A 22,411-nucleotide genomic window follows, 5' to 3' on the forward strand; every position below is an offset into this window, starting at 1 on the left:
ACCCAGACAAGACTCCTGATAGTATTTGTAGAATGTTCTCGTTAAGGTTAATACAATAAATATATACAAGTTATAGTTTCCCAGGGGTATATTTGCCTGCCTCAATCTCTATATTTGTTCCAGTAACTTTTTTTTTCTATATACCTTCTTTTCTAGCATTTTCTCTATTATATTATAGCTGATTTCACAGGTCCTAGGAAGAGTTTATCCGCTCCTACTTTAACAAGTCTGTCAGCTATTTTATTTTCTTTTAGTCCAGTGTTCCCCATAAACCATTGAGGGATATAACAGTAACATTTTTCATATATCAATTACAGTTACTGTCATATAGGATGTCCCTAAAGTAGTTGAATAAATCGACACACATGATTGTTTAAAAAGGAATTTGATCACATATTTTAATGTTCAACTTTGAATAAGATTTCTCGTATCATGATTGTGCCATGAGTGAAATATTTCATTTTTTATGAAAATTATGAGTTGGTGTAAAAATTCAATCTTCATACATCCATATAATATAGTCAAGTGAAGTTTGCAATAGTGACTATTTTTTTTGTAAATACAGGCGAGTCACACTGTGTACTTATATACTTAATTTTTTTAATTCTTAAGACCTTTTTGATATTTCGATCTAATTTCAGTCTTCATCAAAATACCGTTTAAAAATATATTTTTAGATAAACAAAAGTCGCCAATTCACTTACATCCAATTGTTTTAGAACTTCTGGTAAACCAATAACTACAAACTCCCCTACGTAACTATTTTCCAAAATGATCTCAGTAACAGTATAAACGCCTGGCAAAAACTTTAAGGTTACATTTTTGGAGGTTGTTTGGCCATCATCTGTGGTAGCCCAAAGTAAAACATTGGTTCTTAGTACTGATATGTCCGTTCCATTGACTCCAAGATTAATTAGTTTACAAGCATATTGACCTAAAAAAATTTAGATTAAATACGGATCCAATTTAATCAAATTTATAATGAATTAAAGATTATCATGCAATACAAATTACAATTGTACAATGGTGAATGTGAGGTTTTACGATGTTTGTGTTTTGGATTTGTAGCATTCCAGTAGCGGCAATTTGGTTTCATTGAAGTGTCCATTAAACATTGGAAAGTATTCAATTATGTGGTTTACGAAGTCAAACATCTGATCAGTATCCTGAGGCTTCAATTCGTGAACCAACTAAAATTTGTAACAGTGCACCCCCAAATCTTCGTGTAAAATGGAAAATAATGATAATCTATGAACAGTATGCTTCTGAATAGACAAGTCAAGTTCATCATGAACAGACCGAGTAGTACTGTTTACGTTTTCGACAGTTCTAGGAGACTTTGCACGCCCAAATTTTTATTCATCCAGTATTGATCCGGTCTCTTCAAACTTCTCGACCTATTCGGCGCATCATTCAATTGCCGAATTACCGTTTTTCTAAATAGAATCATTGTCTTGGAAAACTCTAAAAACTCTGGAAATTGATTGTAGCATTTGTAGCTTCGACATAATGAATACATTTTTCAAAAACAAAAAGTTACATCAGCATTTGGTGATAAAATTGGAATTCCTAGTTGTTCATTATATTCAAATTTGAGAAATCGTGTAGAACTAGAATAAATTCGGCTACTAACAAGTGAATATCATATATTATTTACTTACCAGTATCTGGTACCCAACTAGGAGTAATGTTAAACAAACGATCGATAGTAATTGGTACTGAAGTGTTTGAGAAATCAATAAAACATTTGAATCCTGTCGGTCTTACTATTTTCCTTATATCCGACCGACACCTCCAGCCTTGAATCTGAAAATTGAAAAATTAGTTCAAATTGCATTCAAAATTTGGTACAGAAAATCTTTTTCATTATCATAGTTGCACTGGAACATGCCAATTGGATTTTTCTTTTTTTCGTCAAATATATTTTCTATTTCGTTAATTATTCTAGCTTAATATTTACTAATACTACTACCTGTGTAAGACGTACTAATTGATTTAAGGATGCAATGAACTATGAATTGAGAAAAAGTACTTGGAATACATGTTAAATCATTGAACTGGAAATAATGATAAAAATATATTTCAAGACTTTGCAACATGGTTGATGTTATTCAGAAATGATTTAATTAAAACTACCTATCTAAAAATAATATACAAAAATACGTCAATAAACAATTTGGTGTATGAAAATAGTAAGTGGGCGATTCTATTAAATATACAAAATTTGATTATTTTCCTGCGAGTTAGACAACCAAAACAACAAGCTTTATATTCGCGATTCGTTAGAGATTAATTCTACTTTCGAATGAGTAGGAGCATTTTGAACATCATGAATCAAATAGTATAATTTTTTATCACTATTCAGAAGCTAAAGTATTGATATTCACTTGTTTTTGACTGTTTCATAAGAGAAAAATACTGCAAATGGTTAACGAAACTGTGTTGAAGTCTTGTTGGACTGGATAAGATCTAACATGAGTAAATATCTATTCGTTTCTGAGGCAAAGTTATGTTCCAATAGGATTGTTATACTTTTAGAAGTAGCGAACTGATAGTAAAGTTTTACTAAACAATTAATATATAAAATTATATTTGTATGGAAATAGTTACTTACTAAGTTATTGGTTTTGATGCCGACGGTATTCTCATTTTGTAGTACTAACACCACTCTTACAACGCTATGAATTTCTCCATTTGTCAACATTATATTAGGGGATTCCAGAAATTCTATTTCACTAACAATGTGCACTTGTATGTAGATAGGAGCGCTTTTCAATAAAGAATGTGTCACGACGACCACTCCTTCCTTGTTACCAACAAATCCTATATCCAATGCAGGATTGATGTGTAAGAGAGAGTCGTCACTACTTTTCCATGTACCCGGAACGTTGTATTCGTTAACCACCGGAGTCCAAAGGCAAATTACGTCACCGCTTGTAAGACTATCCAAATTTGGTCGCACTGATTGTTCCACATGAATTTTCATATAATCGGCAGTTTGTTGGATACCTACAATTAAATAATTATTTAAGAGTAAACATATTAATTTTAAATTTATCTCTGAGGGGCGACTTTAACCGGCGCATAGTCGCATATACTGGACAGGAAACGATTCGAATACCATGGAGTTTCGATCATCCGCCCTTCCGAGTTATCCAACCTACTGAGGCAATGTCATGTACAGTACAATAATATGATTTTCCAAAGTAGGCTGTGCACGAAATAGCCCCTTCCATCACACCCACCTATACGGGCGCAGCAGTGCCACGAGCGACGCATCCCCTTTCCTTTTCCTGAGTTTCTCTTTGTTTCTGAGCACTGCATTCCGCCCCGTCGTCAAACCCATCACATCCGCTAGCTACCTGACACTAGTCCTCACTCTCAGTGCCTAGGTAGTTTCACAGAAGTATGCAGAGCAGCTGGAGAAAACATCTTCTACGGAGCTTTTACTTCTAAGGAGACTGCGAAATTTCGCGGCATGAAAACGACAAACAGCAGGCAAACAAAAGAATATAATGAACCAAAACCTAAGTTTGGTTTCATGGTTCACGAAATTGTACAGTATGTGAGTATCTACAGTATCTATATATTGTAAAATCTATGTTATTACTTTTCAGTTAGATGTTTTAGTTTGTTTAATTCAGCTATTTATTTGAAAAGTTTTCAAAGTTTAAATAGAAATAAATAATTTTCAACGTCGTTTTATAATTTTCCGTGTTATCTGACCTTTTCACTTATCCAACCTTGGTCCGCCCAGTTTAGGTTGGATAATTGAGACTCTACTGTACTACAAAAATTGAATATCTGATATTCCATGCTAAGTGATCGTATCTTTGGACCATATATTTACATGATGTTGTCTTATTATTATATATTATTATATTTATAGTTAATCAGAGGAGCTCTTGAATCCAAAATAATATGAAATTTAAAAAAAATTTATATGCTCAAACGCTTAATGTTGGGAAGGCCATTAGGATAATTGATTCAAGATTTAGGGGTCTAAAAAGTTCGCTCAAGAGGTCATGCATTTTTAAATAGTAAGTTCCGAATGGATATTCAGGTTAATGCAATTTAATTATTTCGCATATTTAAAAATTTGGAATAAGAAAATGAAAATTAAACCGTAAAATTTATGTTTTAAATAATATGGTACGAATTGAACGTTTTTAGAAATATCAGTTCGAACATTTTGAACTTACCTTCAGCCCAACCTTTTACCATAGTAGATCCAGAGTGTTTCGTGTAAACAATAACAGAAGCGTCTTCTTTACTTTCTACGATTTTCAGCAAATCGCAACGACTAGTCCTGATTTTCAATTCTTTCGGACCCGCATGGAATTTATTACCGACATTATCATGAAAAGTAGCCCTGATCATGAATTCGGTACCCAATGGAACTGTTCGCAATTGACTGCAACATAATATGACGTGTACATAGCTGCTTATATACAATTATAGCTAAGTCGTATGTGTCATACGTCTTCAATATAGTTAGTTACACTATGTTATATCCAAAATATTTTTGAAAACTTTAAAATAAGGTATTCTAAATTGAGATTGAATGTTGAAATAAAATGAAAAAGTATCTATCAATCTTATTCATTTTCAAGTAGATTGTTAGAATGTTCAACATATGAACTGAAACTTAAGGTCAAAGATAGTCCTTCAAATAGAACTTCTCTTATACGAGGGTAAGATGGTAACCAGTTGGTGACTTCAGTCTCTTTTGAGTTTAGTTTATTTTCAGTTGCTTCATGTATATTGGGCCCACGTCTTAGCAATCAATATTTATTTCTATATGTAGTTCAATTTGTTTGATGTCAGATTTTCTAAATAGATATAACAAACTGTGCGTTTAGAACACTATGATCTTCTCCATAAAAGTTAGAGAAGTTGATAAATATTGTATATATGTTGAAAAATATTAACTATTTTCACCTATATTTTGCCTTTTCTATACTGTATCGTTTTATAATTTGGAAGGAATAGTTCAAATATTTTCTTTTAAAAAATGCTCGAGCCCCCGATTAGTATTTCCAATAGCGATTTTTTGTATACAATAATAAATAATTTGTACATTTTGATATCTATTTTAAACTGTGTATAAAATTGTATATAACTGCCGTATTTCAAGTTTTCATTTTTAAAAGAAAATATCATCTTGATACAAGACAGATATAACTAAAGTGACCATATTTTTTTATTTCAAATCCTTGACGGGAACTTGTAGCGGGGAGGGAGTAGTTAAGTAGATAACTTGAATATGATTTTTTTAATACAATTTAAACAGAACAAATACTATTAAAGGATAAAATAAAAATTAGTATTTTTTTCAAATGAATCAAATTTTTTCAATCAGTAGTAACTGAGTCCAAAACTTTTTATATTTTTCTGAACTATGAACTGAACTCACTGATAAGGCTATTAGTATGATCGAGGCAGGTGGTTCCAAAGTGAAGATGTGGACATGTTTCAAAGCACTGAAAGTGTCATTAACTGATATCAAGCAACTGAAAACTATATATGTAAACCTTCCTTCTTTTAGTGAAAACTGTTTGAAAATCCGTTCAATAGTTTTTGAATTATATGTCTTTAAAGTATTGATTCACAACATATTGGACTCTTTTGAAAGTCTATAGAAGTCTACATCCCACCATGTATTCTGTTACATCTTAGAGAGATTATTCGTTTTCGATGAATACTCGCAAGAAGTTTGACAAGTTCCGATACTTCCAATAATTTTCATCAAATTTCAACTACAAACAACGAACTATGTACCTAAACCCTCTCCCTTGAGTTAATCTATCTTTTGGTGATCATCTCACGAAAATGCGTTTAGAAGTTTTTCATTGTATCGTAAAAAAGGGGGGAAAAGACCGTTTCATAATTTGTAGTCATCTATTGAGCAAAAGATCTTATCTTTAGCAGTTTCACGGAGTGATTTAAAGGAGCTGGATATACAAATAATTGTATTCTCTACTCCCACCATTCCTAGATTCGTTTTTCGAAAGAATATTTGAAAAGTCATATAAGCATAGCGGAAAAATGTTGTCAATGATATCTATCAATGGATACCATCCCCTATTGGTTCTAGTGGAAATGAAGAGGTTGGTATATGCGCTCGTAATGCTACTACAGTTGAAAATGTCGTGTCAATTTCGAAAGTTATTAGTTCGGATCTTTAGTATATTTTGAATAAAAAACATTTCACTATGGCGGTATCAGTGGAAGGAAAGTGAATCAAAACTAAGCGAAATTGAACCTTTATATGAAAAGTGGGTACCTTTTTCTAATAGTAGACAACGCCAAATGATTATTTTTCCAAAGTACCACATTGAAAGAAAAAAGTGTGAACTATCTAACACATTTGGTGGTCTATCTCAATAAAAGTAAACTGATTGGAGTTGCTCTCTTGTTGACTTATATTTGTTGAAAACCTTCTATGATAATATTGATATATTGTGATCAAAAGTGGGCATTTGAAATCACAACTGCCTCTTTTTCTTTTGCCTGTTGTATTATAATTTAATGCTTGTCTGGTTATGTTCGTTGCTGGTTTCCGTATGTATGATTTATCCATCTCCAATTTTTCTTCTTCACTTAGGTTCCAAAGGTGTCCATTACCTATCCTGTTTTACCAAAAAATGTTGCATATAACTCGTAGGCATCTGATTATGAGCGATTAAATTTTATGTAATATCTTTCTATAATATTTCAAAGTTTTGGCCCCATATAGCAAAACGGATTTTACATTGGTCTGAAACACTCTTAGTTTCGTTGTTCTTGAAATACTTGTTGAAGATCATATTTTATACAGTGATTGAAAAGTGTTTTGTGCCAGGCCTATTCTTCATTGAATGTCATTTTCACTACTTCCTTTTGTACTTGCTATGCTACCTACATAACAGAATTGCCTGACTGGCTTTTTTTCTCTTTCTTTTAAATAGATGTATCAATTTTGCTATGTCGTAATATCTTTTTTTTGCTAATTATTTAGTTCAACTGGTGTTGAGTTATTATGTATCCCGTTAGCTTTCTCCTGCATGTGGTTTCAACTTTTTGTTGTTATGCGCGAATTCAAGGAAAACTTGAGTATTATTTGGAAATAATGAGAACATTTTCGAGGAGATAGCCCACATAAAAATAGTCTAAATAAGACGTTGTGATTTGTCGATAAAATAAAATGAAAATTTAACGCACCTATCAGAATGAATATGCCAATTTGCAGTAACTATCAAATTCATGTACTGGATGGCTCTCACTTCTACTACCATTGTTAGTCGTTGTTTAAGACCTAATTCGTCCATTGCAGTGACTATTAACAACGTTTGGCCAAGAACTCCGTAAGATTGTAGAAGACCTGTCGGACTAATCGATACAATTACATCACCGGTAGCAAATGGATTTGCTAAAACGTCAGTTGATATTGTATGTTCACCGGGTAATCTGAAAAGTATGAAATTTATGTTTAATGTTTGGTACATAATATGAAAATAGGTATAAATAATAACATTACTTACAGATATGTTATTTTGGTGGTAGTACTTCCTTCCATATTAGTTTCTAGTTGAAGTTGTGAAAATGGAGCTATAAGCAGCGGATTTGCCGGCAAATTTTTAGGCTTTGTCAATAGAAATTCCGGTATAATTTCGATTTCTATCCAACTAGATAACGTAATAGTTTCCAAATTCATAATGTTGCAAGTAGCTCCTGGTACAGTGGCATTAACGAATAATTTCGTTTTTCCTACTTGAAGACCCGTCACTTTAGCTCCAACCTACATTTTCAATAGTTCATGATTTGCAAAAACAGATACACTTCGTTAAATCAGAAACAGTCCATATTTTAAAATAAAATAAAGATACTATTATAGAAAACTATTAGTTACGTACCCTGTCTAATTTTTTCTTAAAAACACCAACAGGATGAAACACGCCACTAAGATCGACCAATAATTTATCATCTACATTCCACTTGAATATTATCGGTGGATCGTCGAAAGCTCCCAAGACCATTGGTGAAATATTTGGTACGCCCCAAGCCCAAAACGGCACTATTGCGCCTACTTTAAATCTCGTCAAGGGTGCCACAACTTTAATTCCAGTGAGTTTAACTACTTGTATTTCCACATAGTCCTTAAAAAATAGTTGATATACTTTTTCAATTTATGTACAAAAATTACTTACTTCTGCGTAAATAATACTCTGCCCACTAAATGGATGCACACCAATGGATCTTCCATATATTCTCGCAACTCCTAGTGATTTACCAATTATAACTCCTTTCTCGGTTACCTCTGTAATAAATTGATAGAATTATGATATACAGTGACAGAAATAAATAAAGGAGCTAGGCAGATTATTTTCAAATTTATTCTCAGAAAATCGTAGATATAATGAATAAGAAGAAAGAATACCTTGAAAAAAAAAAGTATAAATAAATTGAACTATAGTAATCTTCTGTATTTATAGTACAAGAACAAGCAAAAATAGGGTTGATTGTTACCCCATATTCGTCACTTTTTCTTAATAAATTTGACAAAAAAATAGAAGTGAGTATAAATTTTCTATACTCCATTCCAAAAGAGTGTAGAGTAATAAATCAATCCCTCTACTGGCCACCATAGCCGTAGTCACATTTAAAAACAATTTATTATTTTCTTTTATTAAACCTTAGCAAATAAATCCAACATACCTTTTGGGTATTTTAAAAAAGGAATGATGTTTACAGGTAAATATTTATAGTATATACCTATACCAGACAGTTTAATTTGAAAACGATTTGTAAAATGTTTTCTGGGAAAAATGATAATTAGGTACATTTTGCAAGGGGGCAATAAAATATTAAAATATGAGGTATACTTAAATGGTAATTGACAAGTTTCAATTTAAGAAAAAGTCCTATAAAAGAAAATTCCCAATACATAACTGCATTTCTAGCGCAGTGTTTGTCACAGAAACGTTAACAAAACTTTAGTGAATATTCAATATGTCGACCTTTGAAAACTATACTCCAATACATGTATATATTCGTATTCTTTAAATAGTTAAATAAAAATAACTTTATATATTAAAAAGCAGTAATAATATTTTATTAATTACGAAAAACCCATTGCAACGGCTATGATGGTATGGGTCTTCTTACTTTTAGGGAGATTCAGAGGTTGTTGTGAAAATATTAAAATAGAGAGAGAAATTAAGATATCCTTCAATTTTGGAAAGAAAGGGATGGCCATTTGGATTATGTAGGTAACCGCTTACATTTTAGTACGGTCAATTATGGGAAAAATATATCTCTGTCCAATTACTTATTTGACATTGGCATATTTAAATATTCCAAATTTTGGACGTAAAGTACCGTATTAAAAATTTCAGGGTTTTGCATTTATGATGAGGATTTATTACTCTACGCTCTTTCCAAATAGAGTATAATATTAACAGTATTTAACAGAATATTTTGAACACCTGGCGACAAAACTACTTCGGCTGGATCAATTAATTGTATATCGATACATTTAATTCGTTTTTTCGACCTCAGCAGCATATTGCAAGAATATCCCAGCAAAATTAATATTTTTTCTTTGAAGCAGAGTAACTTAGGGGACCAAGAATAAATTTCCAATATTAATCTATAACATTCATAGTAAATTGGAGCACATTTTAAAAGCAATTTTTTTTTTTAAATTCCAAAAGAGCTGCTACACCTTTTTGGGATAACAAATTGGGATGCAATTAATGGTAATATGGTAAAAGTGAATTTAAACAAAGATCGATATGAAACATTATCATAGTGGTAGATACTTTATCAGACAATGCAAGATAACAGAAAATAGTTACAAGAATAATTCTAATAAAGATTTACTATTAAAGCATATTATTCGTTATTACCTTTATTGAACGACTGAATTGAAGCAAAAAGAGCAGTCTTAGCACCGTTAATACATATCATAGGAGGTCCAAAGCGGAAAAACAGGAAACTACTATCAACTATAGTGTAATCACTTATTGCATTACGATATGGGCTCATGCATTAAAAACACAGGAATCACAGATTAAGGTAATGCCAGTATATCGAAGGTGGCAAGCGCTTCCTGCGCGGTGGCTCAAGTGCCCTCTACAGGTGAAATGGTTCTACGGAATTAACTCAACAGAACTCACGAATGAAGAACGAAAAAACAGCCTGCAACGATGGCAAAAACAGTGGAATTTGTCGGAAAATAGCCGATGGAATCACGGTCTTATTCTACAAATAGACACCTGGATGAATCGTTATCATGAACAAGTCAATTATTACTTGACGCAGATGATATCAGGGCATAGATGTTTCCGGACATACCTGTATCGATTTAAGCATGACATATCTCCCGAGTGTCCGCCGGTGCAAACGAAGATGCAGAGCATGTATTTTTTGCATGCCCCCATTTCGAGTCATCCCGCAGTACTTGGGAAACTGTGTAAACAGAAGTATCATCCAGAGACCTTGGTGAGTACCACGTTCTCATCGGAGACAGCCCGAGAAGAGAGCTCTTCGCTGTTTAGGAAGGGATAGAGCAGCTAACAAAGCAGGCAGTCGAAGAAGAAGCTGTGGACTTCAAGGAGCTGAAGAAAGAGTATTATTACTACATCCTCCCTTCGCGAAGTAACACCTAACGGCAGTTTCACGGGGGAAACAAAGGTCAAAGAGAAAGGAGTAGGTTTTTAGTCGGTAGGGGAAACGAGTCGTCCGACATACCAGGCATAACATCTTGTCCTGATGATACGCAAAAAATATTTTCTGCACCTCTATAAAAGGAAAATATAATTCAATATTCGTAGCCAGAATAACTAGTTTTTTCTCGAAAAACTGTCAAAATGGCGTTTTGAAAAGTTTAATACTTATTGCACACTGTGTGTTTTTGGTTGATTAACTATATATTGTGGGTGTTAAATGAACTTGTTTGTGGTATTTGAGGATTTTTTCAATAATAATATTACTTACTTATTATTTTTGATTCTGTATGAAAAACGATGTTAACGTCGGGTGTTGGTCCGCCTTTAGAAAAGATCTGCATTTTAGAGTTGATGATGAGAGAACCATTTTTCGGAGATAATTTCAAAGGTTCGAAAACTTGCAAATCCAACGGCGCGCTGTGTACTTCTTCTTCACTACCAGTTACCGAAAATACGAGTTTTGTATCTCCCAATTCCACACCTATTTAAAATCAACTAATATAAACTTTTGAGTTTTCATTATAAATATTATAACTAACATTATTTGATATTTCAAATAAATCAATTTGAATATCAAGCAAAATGTGGATAATCAGATTCCCTAATTATCATATTCTAAGATAAAGACCAAATTCGTAAACATCTCATTAGTTTAGTTGTAAATATGGAGTTCTTGATGCAAACTAGTAGTGGGTATTCCGTCGGATGACTATTAGTGCTTCCTAGAGGTGCCTCGTAAAGAGCCTAGTTAGGAGATTTTGACGAAGGAGAATGTAGAAAGATTTATAAAAGAGGCTGTAGATGAAATATTTCTATTTGCAAAAGTACGACTCAATTTACGATATGTTTAAAATGTTTTATTAAATAAATCTGTACCTTAGGTCGCAATGATAATAGGGATTGCCTGCAGGAAGCCTGAACTAACCCTCCTACGAGAAGAAGACGTATTTGATGAAGGCACTTTTTTTTAAATTACAATTTCATGAAGTAGAACATACGTTATTCTCAAATTTAAGGCCACTCTTGGAAATATTGCTGGTGTCCATCTTGTCGATCTCCTCAAAAAGTCTAGAAATATTAGACCTACTGCTACACGACAGATTTTTGTGCGATATTATGATGGAAAATTTGGCATTCAACTCGTGGGCGTAAATACAATTTGAAAATTACTACTAGACGCAGGAGAGAACATAAAGAGAAAATAAAGCAACACAGAGGGTGGAAATCCAACAGTGTAGCCTAAGGCTAAGTTGAGAGTTCATTAGAAAATAAGAGAAGAATTTCAGAAAAATTCTGAGTCAGGCCCCTGACATACATGTAGATAGCTCAGCTTCAAATGAAATTAACGTAAGAAAATTTAAATAACTGTGTCTTTAATAATGTTGTTTGCAATGTTTATAAATCTTAAAATACTATTTAATTAAAATAATAAATCAATTGTCAGTTTAAATAATGAAATTATTATCAGTTTTTACAGTAATTAGTGAATTATTCTTTGAAACTTAAACAGTTATGTACAGTTTTTACTAAACTACTTTTCATAACTGATATATGAAGGTTACGAAAAATGTGACGTTTCCTAATGTCAATGAGTGTAATAGTAATATTTAAAGAAAAAAAAAACAATTGCACACAACCAAGTAAATAATAAGACCTAATTTTTCTTTTTAAATATTAGTTGCCATGGAAATTATGTTTGACAGTTACGGTAGATTTTACTGACATTGTAAATTCATACATATAGTATCGATAAGATTATTTAAGTACAGTTGTTATTTTATCGTAGATCATGAATGACAGTTTAAGTATGAGAAAAAAGATTGAATTATTACGTCTTTTAGGAGACACTGACAGAAGCATCAGACGATTCGTCTTTTGGATATTGCAAGACATTCAGATGGTCCTAGGATTAACTGTGGTATGGTGAACAAAGTAATATAGGTATTTAACGAAACTAGCGAGATATCAAAACATATTAAAGTTAAGAAGGGCAAACACAAGTTAACACCTTTTTTTACATTATTATACTGATATAATAATAAACAAGATTAGATCTCTTAAAGTGAAATTTCTACACACCTTACATAGCGAATTTAAAAAAAAATTTGTGGGTTCAAGGGTAATATTTAAATAACAGAAATTTTATGTTTACTGACTAAGCTACGTTCGTTAAAAATTGAGCAATGTCTTCACACATTCGTTTCTATTCAACATTTCATAATAAAATGTAATTTATTATTACCAGCTAATGAACGACTAAATCTACTATTTTCAGTTCGATGAGTATTCAGTTCATTATGCCAAAGTTGTGAGGAACGGACATTCCATTCAAACTGATCGAAGAGTCACCGTGACTTTTAAACCTAACAATTTTAGACTTCATTCCCTGGGGTCTATTAAAAAAAAGTTAGTGAAAATCGACCAAAGTACAGAAACGGATGATGTGCAGTAATTCGGCAGGTACTCACCGAAATTACCCCGAAAGAACCGAGGAATATAATGAAAAACAGCAAAACAAATATCAAACTAGATTGTGGAGTTGTAGAGCATAGTCTAGGTTTAGATAATTTTTGTTACAGTTTTCTTTTTTTCAGTCAATTTCATCTATTTGAAGTTATATATTTAATGTAGTTCTTTTGTTAAATACCGATATTACTAAATATCTTTTCTATACTGGTAGTTTATTCTGAGAAATATTTAAAAAAATTATATCTCTGGTGCCATGTATTGATATAGGATGGTCTTTTGTAACAATTAGCTTAAGAAGTTGTTTATTATTGTTATTAATAAATATTATTTATGAGAACTTTTGGTGACTGATATTTGGATAAATATATCAGATTAGATTTTTTTATAAAAAAATGCTACTAATAATTCTGAATTGTCTGACGACAATAACTTGCTTATCGAAACGCACTTTAAGCAGTGTATTTGTGAGTGTTGGTGTAGTGGTAATGTAACCAGTGAGTTCAGTACACATCAATAATGTCATCAACATTAATTTCTCACTGAAAGGTGCAGCAAGGAGCATCCGAACGAATCCCAGAGGAACTATTTGCAATAATCTCACACAGGACCTCGCCTATGCGGATGATGTTGACATCATGGACAGAAAGAATTGGCAATCGCTAGTTGAGAAGGCCCTGGTTCTCAAAAGACCGTAGGGCCGGTTAAATAAGAAAAAGAAGAGAAAAATAAGATAGCATACTTTCAAAGATGCAAACATATTTTTTAAGACACAAACCAAGATATTTTTAAAGAGGATAAAGGAATAAAGGAAAAAACATGTCCCGTATGATCGAGAAATTTTCTCCCTGATTACACACTTCAAAAGGTTTTCCTGACTCTTTAGGTAAAAAAAATAGTTTTCTGAAGGAAAATGAAAACTTTCTATTATTTACACTTCAAGCAAACTCTAGAGAAACATTAAACCATTTTGTTAGTAATCAATTTTTTAAAATATTTTTCTACTTTGCAAATGCATGTGAAAACTTGAGTTTTGTATTCCAATAGTTTTGAGCTATCAATTTTCATTAAAACCAATACATATACGGTATAAGGAGACTTCTTGTTTAAACAGCTCCTGGACTAAGATTGAAAATTCAAATATTGTGCTAATTTTGGAATTTCTTTCAATTTACTTACAAAATATAATGAAAAATGGAAATTATTTTACCTGTAATAACATAGTGAACTTCTCCGAAGCCCCATGGTTCTAATGGATTTTCTTCCGCCAAATAGATATTAGCAATATTATCCCTAAATTCAGGCCTCAGATCAATCATATTCGGATCGGGTATATTCATTAGATTATCATTTTCATCATATAATCTAACAATGACTGATATACATTTAGCGATTTCCACTTTGTCGACCATCTCCACTCTTATAATACCAACAGATACGACATTTACTATCAGATGAGCAGGTCGCGATACTAAACATAAATCTATAACTTGAACTGTCATTTCGCCTGATTTAAGAGGCGTTATTTCTATCTCTTTCGATGATTCCAAATATTTAACGACAGCCACGTCATCGGCGCTTACGGCTAGTTCAAAGAAACCGGAACCTTGTTTCACGGGTACGGTGATTTTATTTCCGGGGTGGTTGAATACAGTTAATATATTCGGAGAGATGACGGCGTCTTCAACTAAATAAAGAGACAGGGAGAAGAAAATCGGGGGTACCACTACCCCGTGGTCCTCATCGGTGATAAATGCAGGAGATTCTGCAGTTATTTTGTATGGTTTAAGTACCTGTTTGACAAGAGAAAACGAAAAATTTATCGTGTACTTAGTAATTAATATTGATTCATGTGATCAAAAATATGCTACCACCTACAAACAGTAAGTTACTCACCTCTTTTTTGTATCCAATAGCAGTAACATTAACAACTACCTGTCCTCTATCAAGACTCGGTTCTAGAGCTTGATACCATCTAAAAGAAATTGGTATATCACCAAAAGTCAAATTTTTTGGAATCGCTCCATTATTAACTTGTACATCAGCACTATTATAAGGTTCAACTGTCCAACCTAAGTTTAAACTACTAATGTTCAAAAATTTTAGTCCGGACTCGTCGAAAACAGAAACGTCGATGTCAATATTTCTTGTACTTTGTACTACGACGTTACCAGAGCCCAAATCCATGGGGCACGCGTTGCTATCGGCTATTTTTAATTCGGGTTGCAGAACTATTTTCCTCGGTTTAGCACAATTTATTCTCGTTCTTACACTATGTGTTTGCGATTTGCAGTTTGAAGCTGTCGGTGTATTGCTTATCATCAATTTTACATCAGTTTCTCCAATTTTTCGACATAATACCTCCACCACGGTAGTATCTTCTCTTGGAGGTTTATATCTATCGGTAACATCAATGGCTACAGCTATTGTTTCATCTTCACTGACGACGATACGTTGAAAATCTGCAGCACGACCGATCATTGGTCGAGGACCTCCAGCATATACTAAGTTAATACTGGTACCAACGGCCAGTACAACTTCATTACATGGTTCTACGAGAGTTAAGGCTTTAAAGGCACTCAAAGTGACTGAATCTTCTAACGCTTTTCCATCTTGGTAGTATGTTATGGTAACCTAAAATCATATAGAAAAGCTTCAGGTATTTTGTAGGAGTATAAAATTTGAATAATAATAAAAATTAAGTATTTTGCATTAAAAGTAAAAATTTCAATATTGAAAAAACCATATTAATATTTCTTGTAGTTATGTTTTAATGAAGATTTTAAGCATTTTAAGAGTTTCTAATTTCTCAAGAATATCTGATTGTTCAACATAGATTCCTGAACAAAGCGTGTCAAATATTCATGGATAAAACTAATAGTATTCAGGATATTAGGGAGTGGGATATGACAAGCTTGGGAAAAATTGAAGGATATTACTAAAGAGAGTATCCTAGATCTTTCGGCTAAATCTCAAAAACTCCTCATAGTACAATTTCGGAAAGAAACCTAATGAAATACTAAAAATTGTGGAGCCAAAATTTTATTTTATAAAATTGTAAAGTCTAATTTAAAGGGAATTCCCGCACTGTTTCAAACAATGAAAGGTTCGAATGGAGCGTTGTAAGGATAGATGAGGATGTATTGATATCTAGTTAGTCTAGACCAGTTCCATGCATAAACAAAATATTGCGTTACCACAGCAATGAACAAAAACTTATTAGAAGTGCCAGTGTAAAGTTTGACGTCAGAAAAGTAAACCAGAGTTACGTAATAAATTAAAAGAAAAAAGATGTCCACCGAAATTATGAAAATCGAAAAATTGGAGTATCAAGCCATCCTCAAGTACCTGTATTTAAAAAGGTTAAGAGGTAAGCAGATTTAAGAAGATATGCTTAATACCCTTGGTGACCAATGTCCTTCGTATGAGACCGTGAAAAATTGGACTGCAAGATTCAAAAGAGGTACATTTTCCATTGAAGAGAAGAGAAAAATTGCTGCAAAATGGATCCCCACATGTTTGAATTTTGACCAAAAGCGTGCTAGGGTTGAAGCATCGCGTTCGATCTGTGCTCGATTTGAAAACGATGTAGACTTCTTAAGCCGAATTGTTACTATGGATGATACTTGGGTATATTTCTACGATCCAGAAACAAAACAACAATCGATGGAATGGGGCGACATTCTGGTTCTCCAAGACCTAAGAAGTTTCATGTTCAAAAATCTGCTGGAAAAGTTCTTGCTTCAGTTCTTTGGGATTGCCATGGAGTAATCACGATTGATTTTTGGGATAAGGGTAGAACAATAACGAGATTACTATTCGACATTACTGACTACTCTACAGAAAACAGAAACAAATAGAACTAGTCGGACAGGGTCAAATAGACCTTGCACGACTACTCCAGAGTTAACACTATCTTCTTATGTAATTAATGCATCGTTTTTCAGTATTTTCTAAATAAAATTTGATTATTAGAATAATAAATGTACCACCTAGAATGCCCGTCACTTATAACGATAGTTTTGAAATTAAAATTCTTCAAATTGTTATGTGATTGTACTTAGTTGATTGAAAATTCATACTGAAGAAAAATATTTTTACCTTACTGGTACCAATTTCTAAGGCAGTCATCGCAATGTTGCCGCAAGAAATTCCCACAGTCGGCAATGTCGCAGTCTTGTTAGCCCTAAACTTTGCATCGGACATTTTTATTTGAAAAGGCAATTCTTGACATCTACTAAAAGGCAGATGAATAATTCGACCATCTTTTTCCTGTTCGGCGTACAATGCTATATGTAGATATACAGGAGAACCGATTTCGGCTTCCATAACGAACTCAACGATTTCTAAACGTGATGGAGGTAAAATGAGAAATTTAGCGTTTGCTCTGTTGTGATGGTTACGTAACATTACGGCTGCTACTTCAAAAAATCCATTTGACTGGGTTCTTACGTGTCCAGATTGGCTAACCATACCTAGGGAGTTATCTGTACTAATCCACATGAATTTACCGTCACCTCCTTTCGCCGTTAGTGATATTTCATACCTAAATAAAAAAGAAAAATTGTTTAAGAGCCACATATGCGTAGTTAGTCCTATATCTTCACATAAGAAAATTCTAAGGAAAAGGCTGAAAATATAAATAGAACCAATCTTACATACAGCATCAATTTGATTATATTTAGGTAAAAGTACGAGGATGTATTGGTATCTAGTTAGCCTAGACCAGTTCCATGCATAAACAAAATATAGCGTTACCATAGCATCGAACAATAACTTATTAGAAGTGTAAATTTTCCATTGAAGATGATGACCGATTGGGAAGACCAATTTCTGTGCCAGTCCCCGAAAATATCGATGCAGTTCATGACATGATTTTATCAGACCGTCGAATTGAGCTAAAGCGGATATCTGAAGCACTGAATATTTCATACGAACGCGTTCATCATATAGTTCACGTCAATTTGGATATGGAGAAAAATTGCTGCAAAATGGATCCCCACATGTTTGAACTTTGACCAAAAGCGTGCAAGGGTAGAAGCATCGCGTTCGATCTGTGCTAGATTTGAAAACGATGTAGATTTCTTAAACCGAATTGTTACTATGGATGAGACTTCTTGGGTACATTTCTACGATCCAGAAGCAAAGCAACAATCGATAGAATGGCGACACTCGTGTCCAAAAATCTGCTGGAAAAGTTCTTGCTTCAGTTTCTTGGGATTGCCATTGAGTAATCATGATTGATTTTGGGATAAGGGTAGAACAATAACTGAAGATTACTATGCGACATTACTGACCACTCTACGGAAAAAAATTAAAGAGAAAAGCTATCCAAAGGTGTTTTATTTTTGCAGGACAACGCCCCTGCACACATATACCATGTTGCCATGCAAAAAATTCGTGATTTAGAGTTTGAATTACTGGAATACCCTCCTTATTCAGCAGATTTGGCTCCGTCCAACTATCATCTCTTTCCTCAACTGAAAAAAGTTTAAGAGGTCGTAAATTTTCTTCCAACGAGGAGGCAATAAAAGCTGTGGAGGTCTGGTTTGCAGAGCAAGAAGAAACATTTTTTTTGAAAGGTCTAGAGACGTCGCAGGTTCGCTGTAATAAATGTATCCAATTAAGAGGAGAATATGTTGAATAATAAAATATTTGATATTGTAATTTTGTTTGGTTCTATAGTAGGCTAAGAATTTTTTAATATATCCTCGTATACATATACTTGGAGAAAACTTTCAACAGTTGATAAGAAAATAGCTTCTTTTGGAAGAGGAGTAATTAAATAGCTTATCCCAGCTATAAATAGTGAATAAAAAAAAGACTTGAATAATGATCAATAAGTTCCAGCCTTTTCAACCTATTTACAGATAACATAATTCATGTTAGTTAACCAGACCGACAAGAACTAAATGAAAATGAAAAAGCTACCAAAAGTATTAATGAAAGAATGAGCTTTTGGTCATGCCTGGGTAATAATGACCAATAACGAAACAGGTAGGGGAAATGGGGTGATAATAAATACAAAATAAAGGTGAAGAAATATCTGAAAAGGAAAAACACAAACATAAACTCAAACATACAAGGTAAGATTATCGAACATATAATGTATTTCAAATAACTTGAGGTAAAAATAAATAGTGATGGAAACAAAAAACTAGATTTCACGAAAAGAACAGAAAAATCCATAAATAAAATAACTACGATTTGTTAACAAAAAGTAAATATAAATTACAGGATTAAAAACATCCTAGGTCACTACATATGGAAGCAACTCATGGATACCTGAAGCAAACATGAAGGATTTCAACTAAATAATAAAATAATTAAGAAAGACATAAAAGAGCTCATAGATATTAGAGCAGATAGACATTCCTTTCGTTTTTAATTATTATACTATTTTTTATGTTTTTTCAGGATTTGATGAACCTTTTGAAATTGCTTTTTTTCATAGATAATAAACTTGAGATTTCTAACCAATTTTGGTCTTTATCAAATATAATTTGACATTAACAAATTCAATAATTTTAAAGATAAATAGATCTAATAATCTACCTCATGGATATTGGAATGAAATTTGTATTAACCATACTACAAAAATTTTACCCTTGTCATATCATTCTTTTACTTATTTTGTTCCAGTTTTCTTTGTTATTGTGTATGTTGACTGTCAAAATAATATTTCCAATATTTGCGGCATTACCTTCTCTTACTAAGTTTTTATGGCAAAATAGAATATTTTTTGGTATTCTCGTACTTCTCCACAAATTTTGTTTCTCTTTACGAAACTTCATTAGTGTTGTGCATTAGCGACAAAATTGTATACCTCCACATTCAGGTCCGTTCACAGCTCAATATATTCGTTCGTGAAACGGACGTCGAATGCTGCAATAACATTGTTTTCTGTGCCAACGTTTATTTATAATTATTAAAAAAAAAAGAGAAATCAGAAATCATTGGGGGGAAAGAAGATGGCTAATTATAGAAATACAGTGTAATAAATAAATGAATAACTGAAATAAGTAACCAGATGGAAGATTTGATCGGGTACTTTTTCTAAGGCTGCTCCTGATCTATTGGTATCAGTTTATTATACTGTACCTACCAAATATGCAGATTGGATATCACGTAAAAAAAGCTCCCTATGATAACTGTATGAATTTTAATAGAATGTTTAGTACTGCTTTGACAGTGAAAGCAACATGTCCTCCAATAGCGAAGATGAAGTTATAAAAATGTTTGTTTATTTGCAATTGAGAAGAAAACGAAAACGCTACTGGAGACATCCTTACATTTTAACTGTGGCGTATTTGTAGCATCTAAGGCATTATATCGAGATGATGAATATTTTCACTCTATGTACAGAATGACCTCTTCCCAAGCTTTTTTAATAAGGTCCTTACGTGAATATTCAGGTAGTATAAAAATATACAGACACCGGTGCTTTTCAATCTGTAGCACCAATTTCAGCATTTTTGACCAACCTGAATGTCTTCATTTAATAATGCTATGCATTGGTATGCATACGGTACAGAAACTGTAGTTGCAATGAGGGCTTAAATGATAATAATCAAGTTCAGTATATTATCCCGCTAATATGGAGCCGCTATTAAACCATAGGCATATGGCAATTATATGCAAACATCATTTGTGGAATGTAAAACTATTCCATTACTTATAATGTACTTTTTCCCTTTTCAATAAGCTTTCAATAAATTTTTATTCAACATCATGGCATCTTCTGGATTTTTCCTACTTTGTAATTTATTATTGTGGAACAGTAGTCTCTTTCAAAATAAAAAAAAATTATTCGTTCTATTCAGGTAACAGTCACAACAGTATGGCTGACAGCTATAACAACCTAGCCTTCTCCTGGTAAGCTCCCTTATCTACAACACATATAGGTCTGGAAGAGGTGGTTTTGCTATGCAACTGCTGGTATTTGTATTGTTTTTTATATGAGCAAATATTTTATTTCCTTTTTAATATATTAATTTGAAGGACCATATTTGGAATAATTTTGCAACTGCAACTTTAGAGAAAATAGTTGTTGCAACTTTTTTTGAAATTCCTTAGATATGATTTCTAAAATAATAACAAATATAACTCTGAGTATTTGAGCTTCTTTCATTATTACTTCGATGAAAATTATGCAAAAGACCTTATTCTTGAAATACTTCCTGGTTCCACAATCATTTTTGTATTTAGCACGCCAAAATTAATACCAAATGATTTTTAATGCAATATATAAACTGAATTTTTGGTTCAAAGTTAATTTACAGATCCAAATACTTACTTTGGTCTTGTCACAGGATCCCAAGGTAAAATAACTTCAGAAGGTATGATACTGATCCTTGGAAATATTAAAATGTCATTTCTGGCGTTAATTGGTTTATTAAAAGAGACTTTGCCAATTTTTTCGCTCTTCACACTATCTAGACTGGCTTGGACTACTGCAACACATGGTTTAACACCATAACCTGTAAGCCAACTACCATTCAAAGACTTCTCAACTACCACAAACTCTGGAGTTACTTCCATTTCTATTTTTACAAAATTCCCAATAAATATTTTGTGATCATCCCTAAAAATTGAATTTGTCTAAACATATTGAATTGAATACTAATTGAATAACCTTATGAATAGTGGGAACAGAATTTTTTTCAAAAGTAGAATTGTATAAAGAGAAGGACATTGAATTATTTAACCCAATTCCGATATTTAATTTAATTTATAAATAAATATGCCTATATATTTTATAAATTTAATTGGTTTCAATGCTTACACTGTGTATAACTCTGCTACTATATCATGATGATCAGCGACAAGTATAGCCCAATTTTTGTGAGGTAAAATATTCAAAACTAAATAATCCGGTTCAACAACATGGAGATTCGCAGCTGGCAATTTTAACAGAGGATCGTCTTTGTTGACGTTTCTATCCCTTAAAACAATCCTAGTCACACCTTCTTTTAATCCTATTATATCTCCAGTTTTTTTTGTCGAAAAAGCGATTTGTTGATTTTCCGCTTCAAGATAGTACTGAGAATCTGGCAATTCCACTTCTTCCATCCGACCATTTTTCAACTAAAAAATAATTTAAAGAAATATATTTTGAGGTGTAAAATGAATTTTAATTTTAACAACGGGTTATTCAAAAAACGGCCCCAGAAATATTAAAATTCGTTTTAATTTGGTTTTGAATTGTTATAGGAATAATATTGTGCTTAATT

The 22,411-nt window shown here is 32.6% G+C and overlaps 1 protein-coding gene and 1 long non-coding RNA gene across 2 annotated transcripts in view; one reads left to right on the forward strand and one right to left on the reverse strand.

Annotated features, from left to right (window-relative positions):
• The window catches only part of LOC130894652 (nuclear pore membrane glycoprotein 210), a 34,390-nt gene that overhangs the window by 4,981 nt on the left and 6,998 nt on the right, over positions 1-22,411 (reverse strand). The window contains exons 5-18 of the mRNA XM_057801592.1: positions 21,964-22,265; positions 21,475-21,762; positions 17,280-17,724; positions 15,075-15,812; positions 14,389-14,971; positions 10,981-11,193; positions 8,190-8,299; positions 7,896-8,138; positions 7,524-7,780; positions 7,204-7,449; positions 4,203-4,414; positions 2,615-3,009; positions 1,662-1,806; positions 705-934 (exon numbers count right to left, since the gene is read on the reverse strand). Coding sequence (XP_057657575.1) covers positions 705-934; positions 1,662-1,806; positions 2,615-3,009; positions 4,203-4,414; positions 7,204-7,449; positions 7,524-7,780; positions 7,896-8,138; positions 8,190-8,299; positions 10,981-11,193; positions 14,389-14,971; positions 15,075-15,812; positions 17,280-17,724; positions 21,475-21,762; positions 21,964-22,265 — 4,407 coding nt within the window. The remainder of the gene's footprint in view (positions 1-704; positions 935-1,661; positions 1,807-2,614; positions 3,010-4,202; positions 4,415-7,203; positions 7,450-7,523; positions 7,781-7,895; positions 8,139-8,189; positions 8,300-10,980; positions 11,194-14,388; positions 14,972-15,074; positions 15,813-17,279; positions 17,725-21,474; positions 21,763-21,963; positions 22,266-22,411) is intronic.
• LOC130894656 (uncharacterized) lies at positions 12,353-13,518 on the forward strand. The gene is made up of 2 exons (XR_009059359.1): positions 12,353-12,630; positions 12,988-13,518. It is a non-coding gene; the product is annotated as an uncharacterized LOC130894656 (long non-coding RNA).

This window comes from Diorhabda carinulata, chromosome 5, assembly GCF_026250575.1.
Source record: "Diorhabda carinulata isolate Delta chromosome 5, icDioCari1.1, whole genome shotgun sequence".
NCBI classification, from domain to species: domain Eukaryota; kingdom Metazoa; phylum Arthropoda; class Insecta; order Coleoptera; family Chrysomelidae; genus Diorhabda; species Diorhabda carinulata.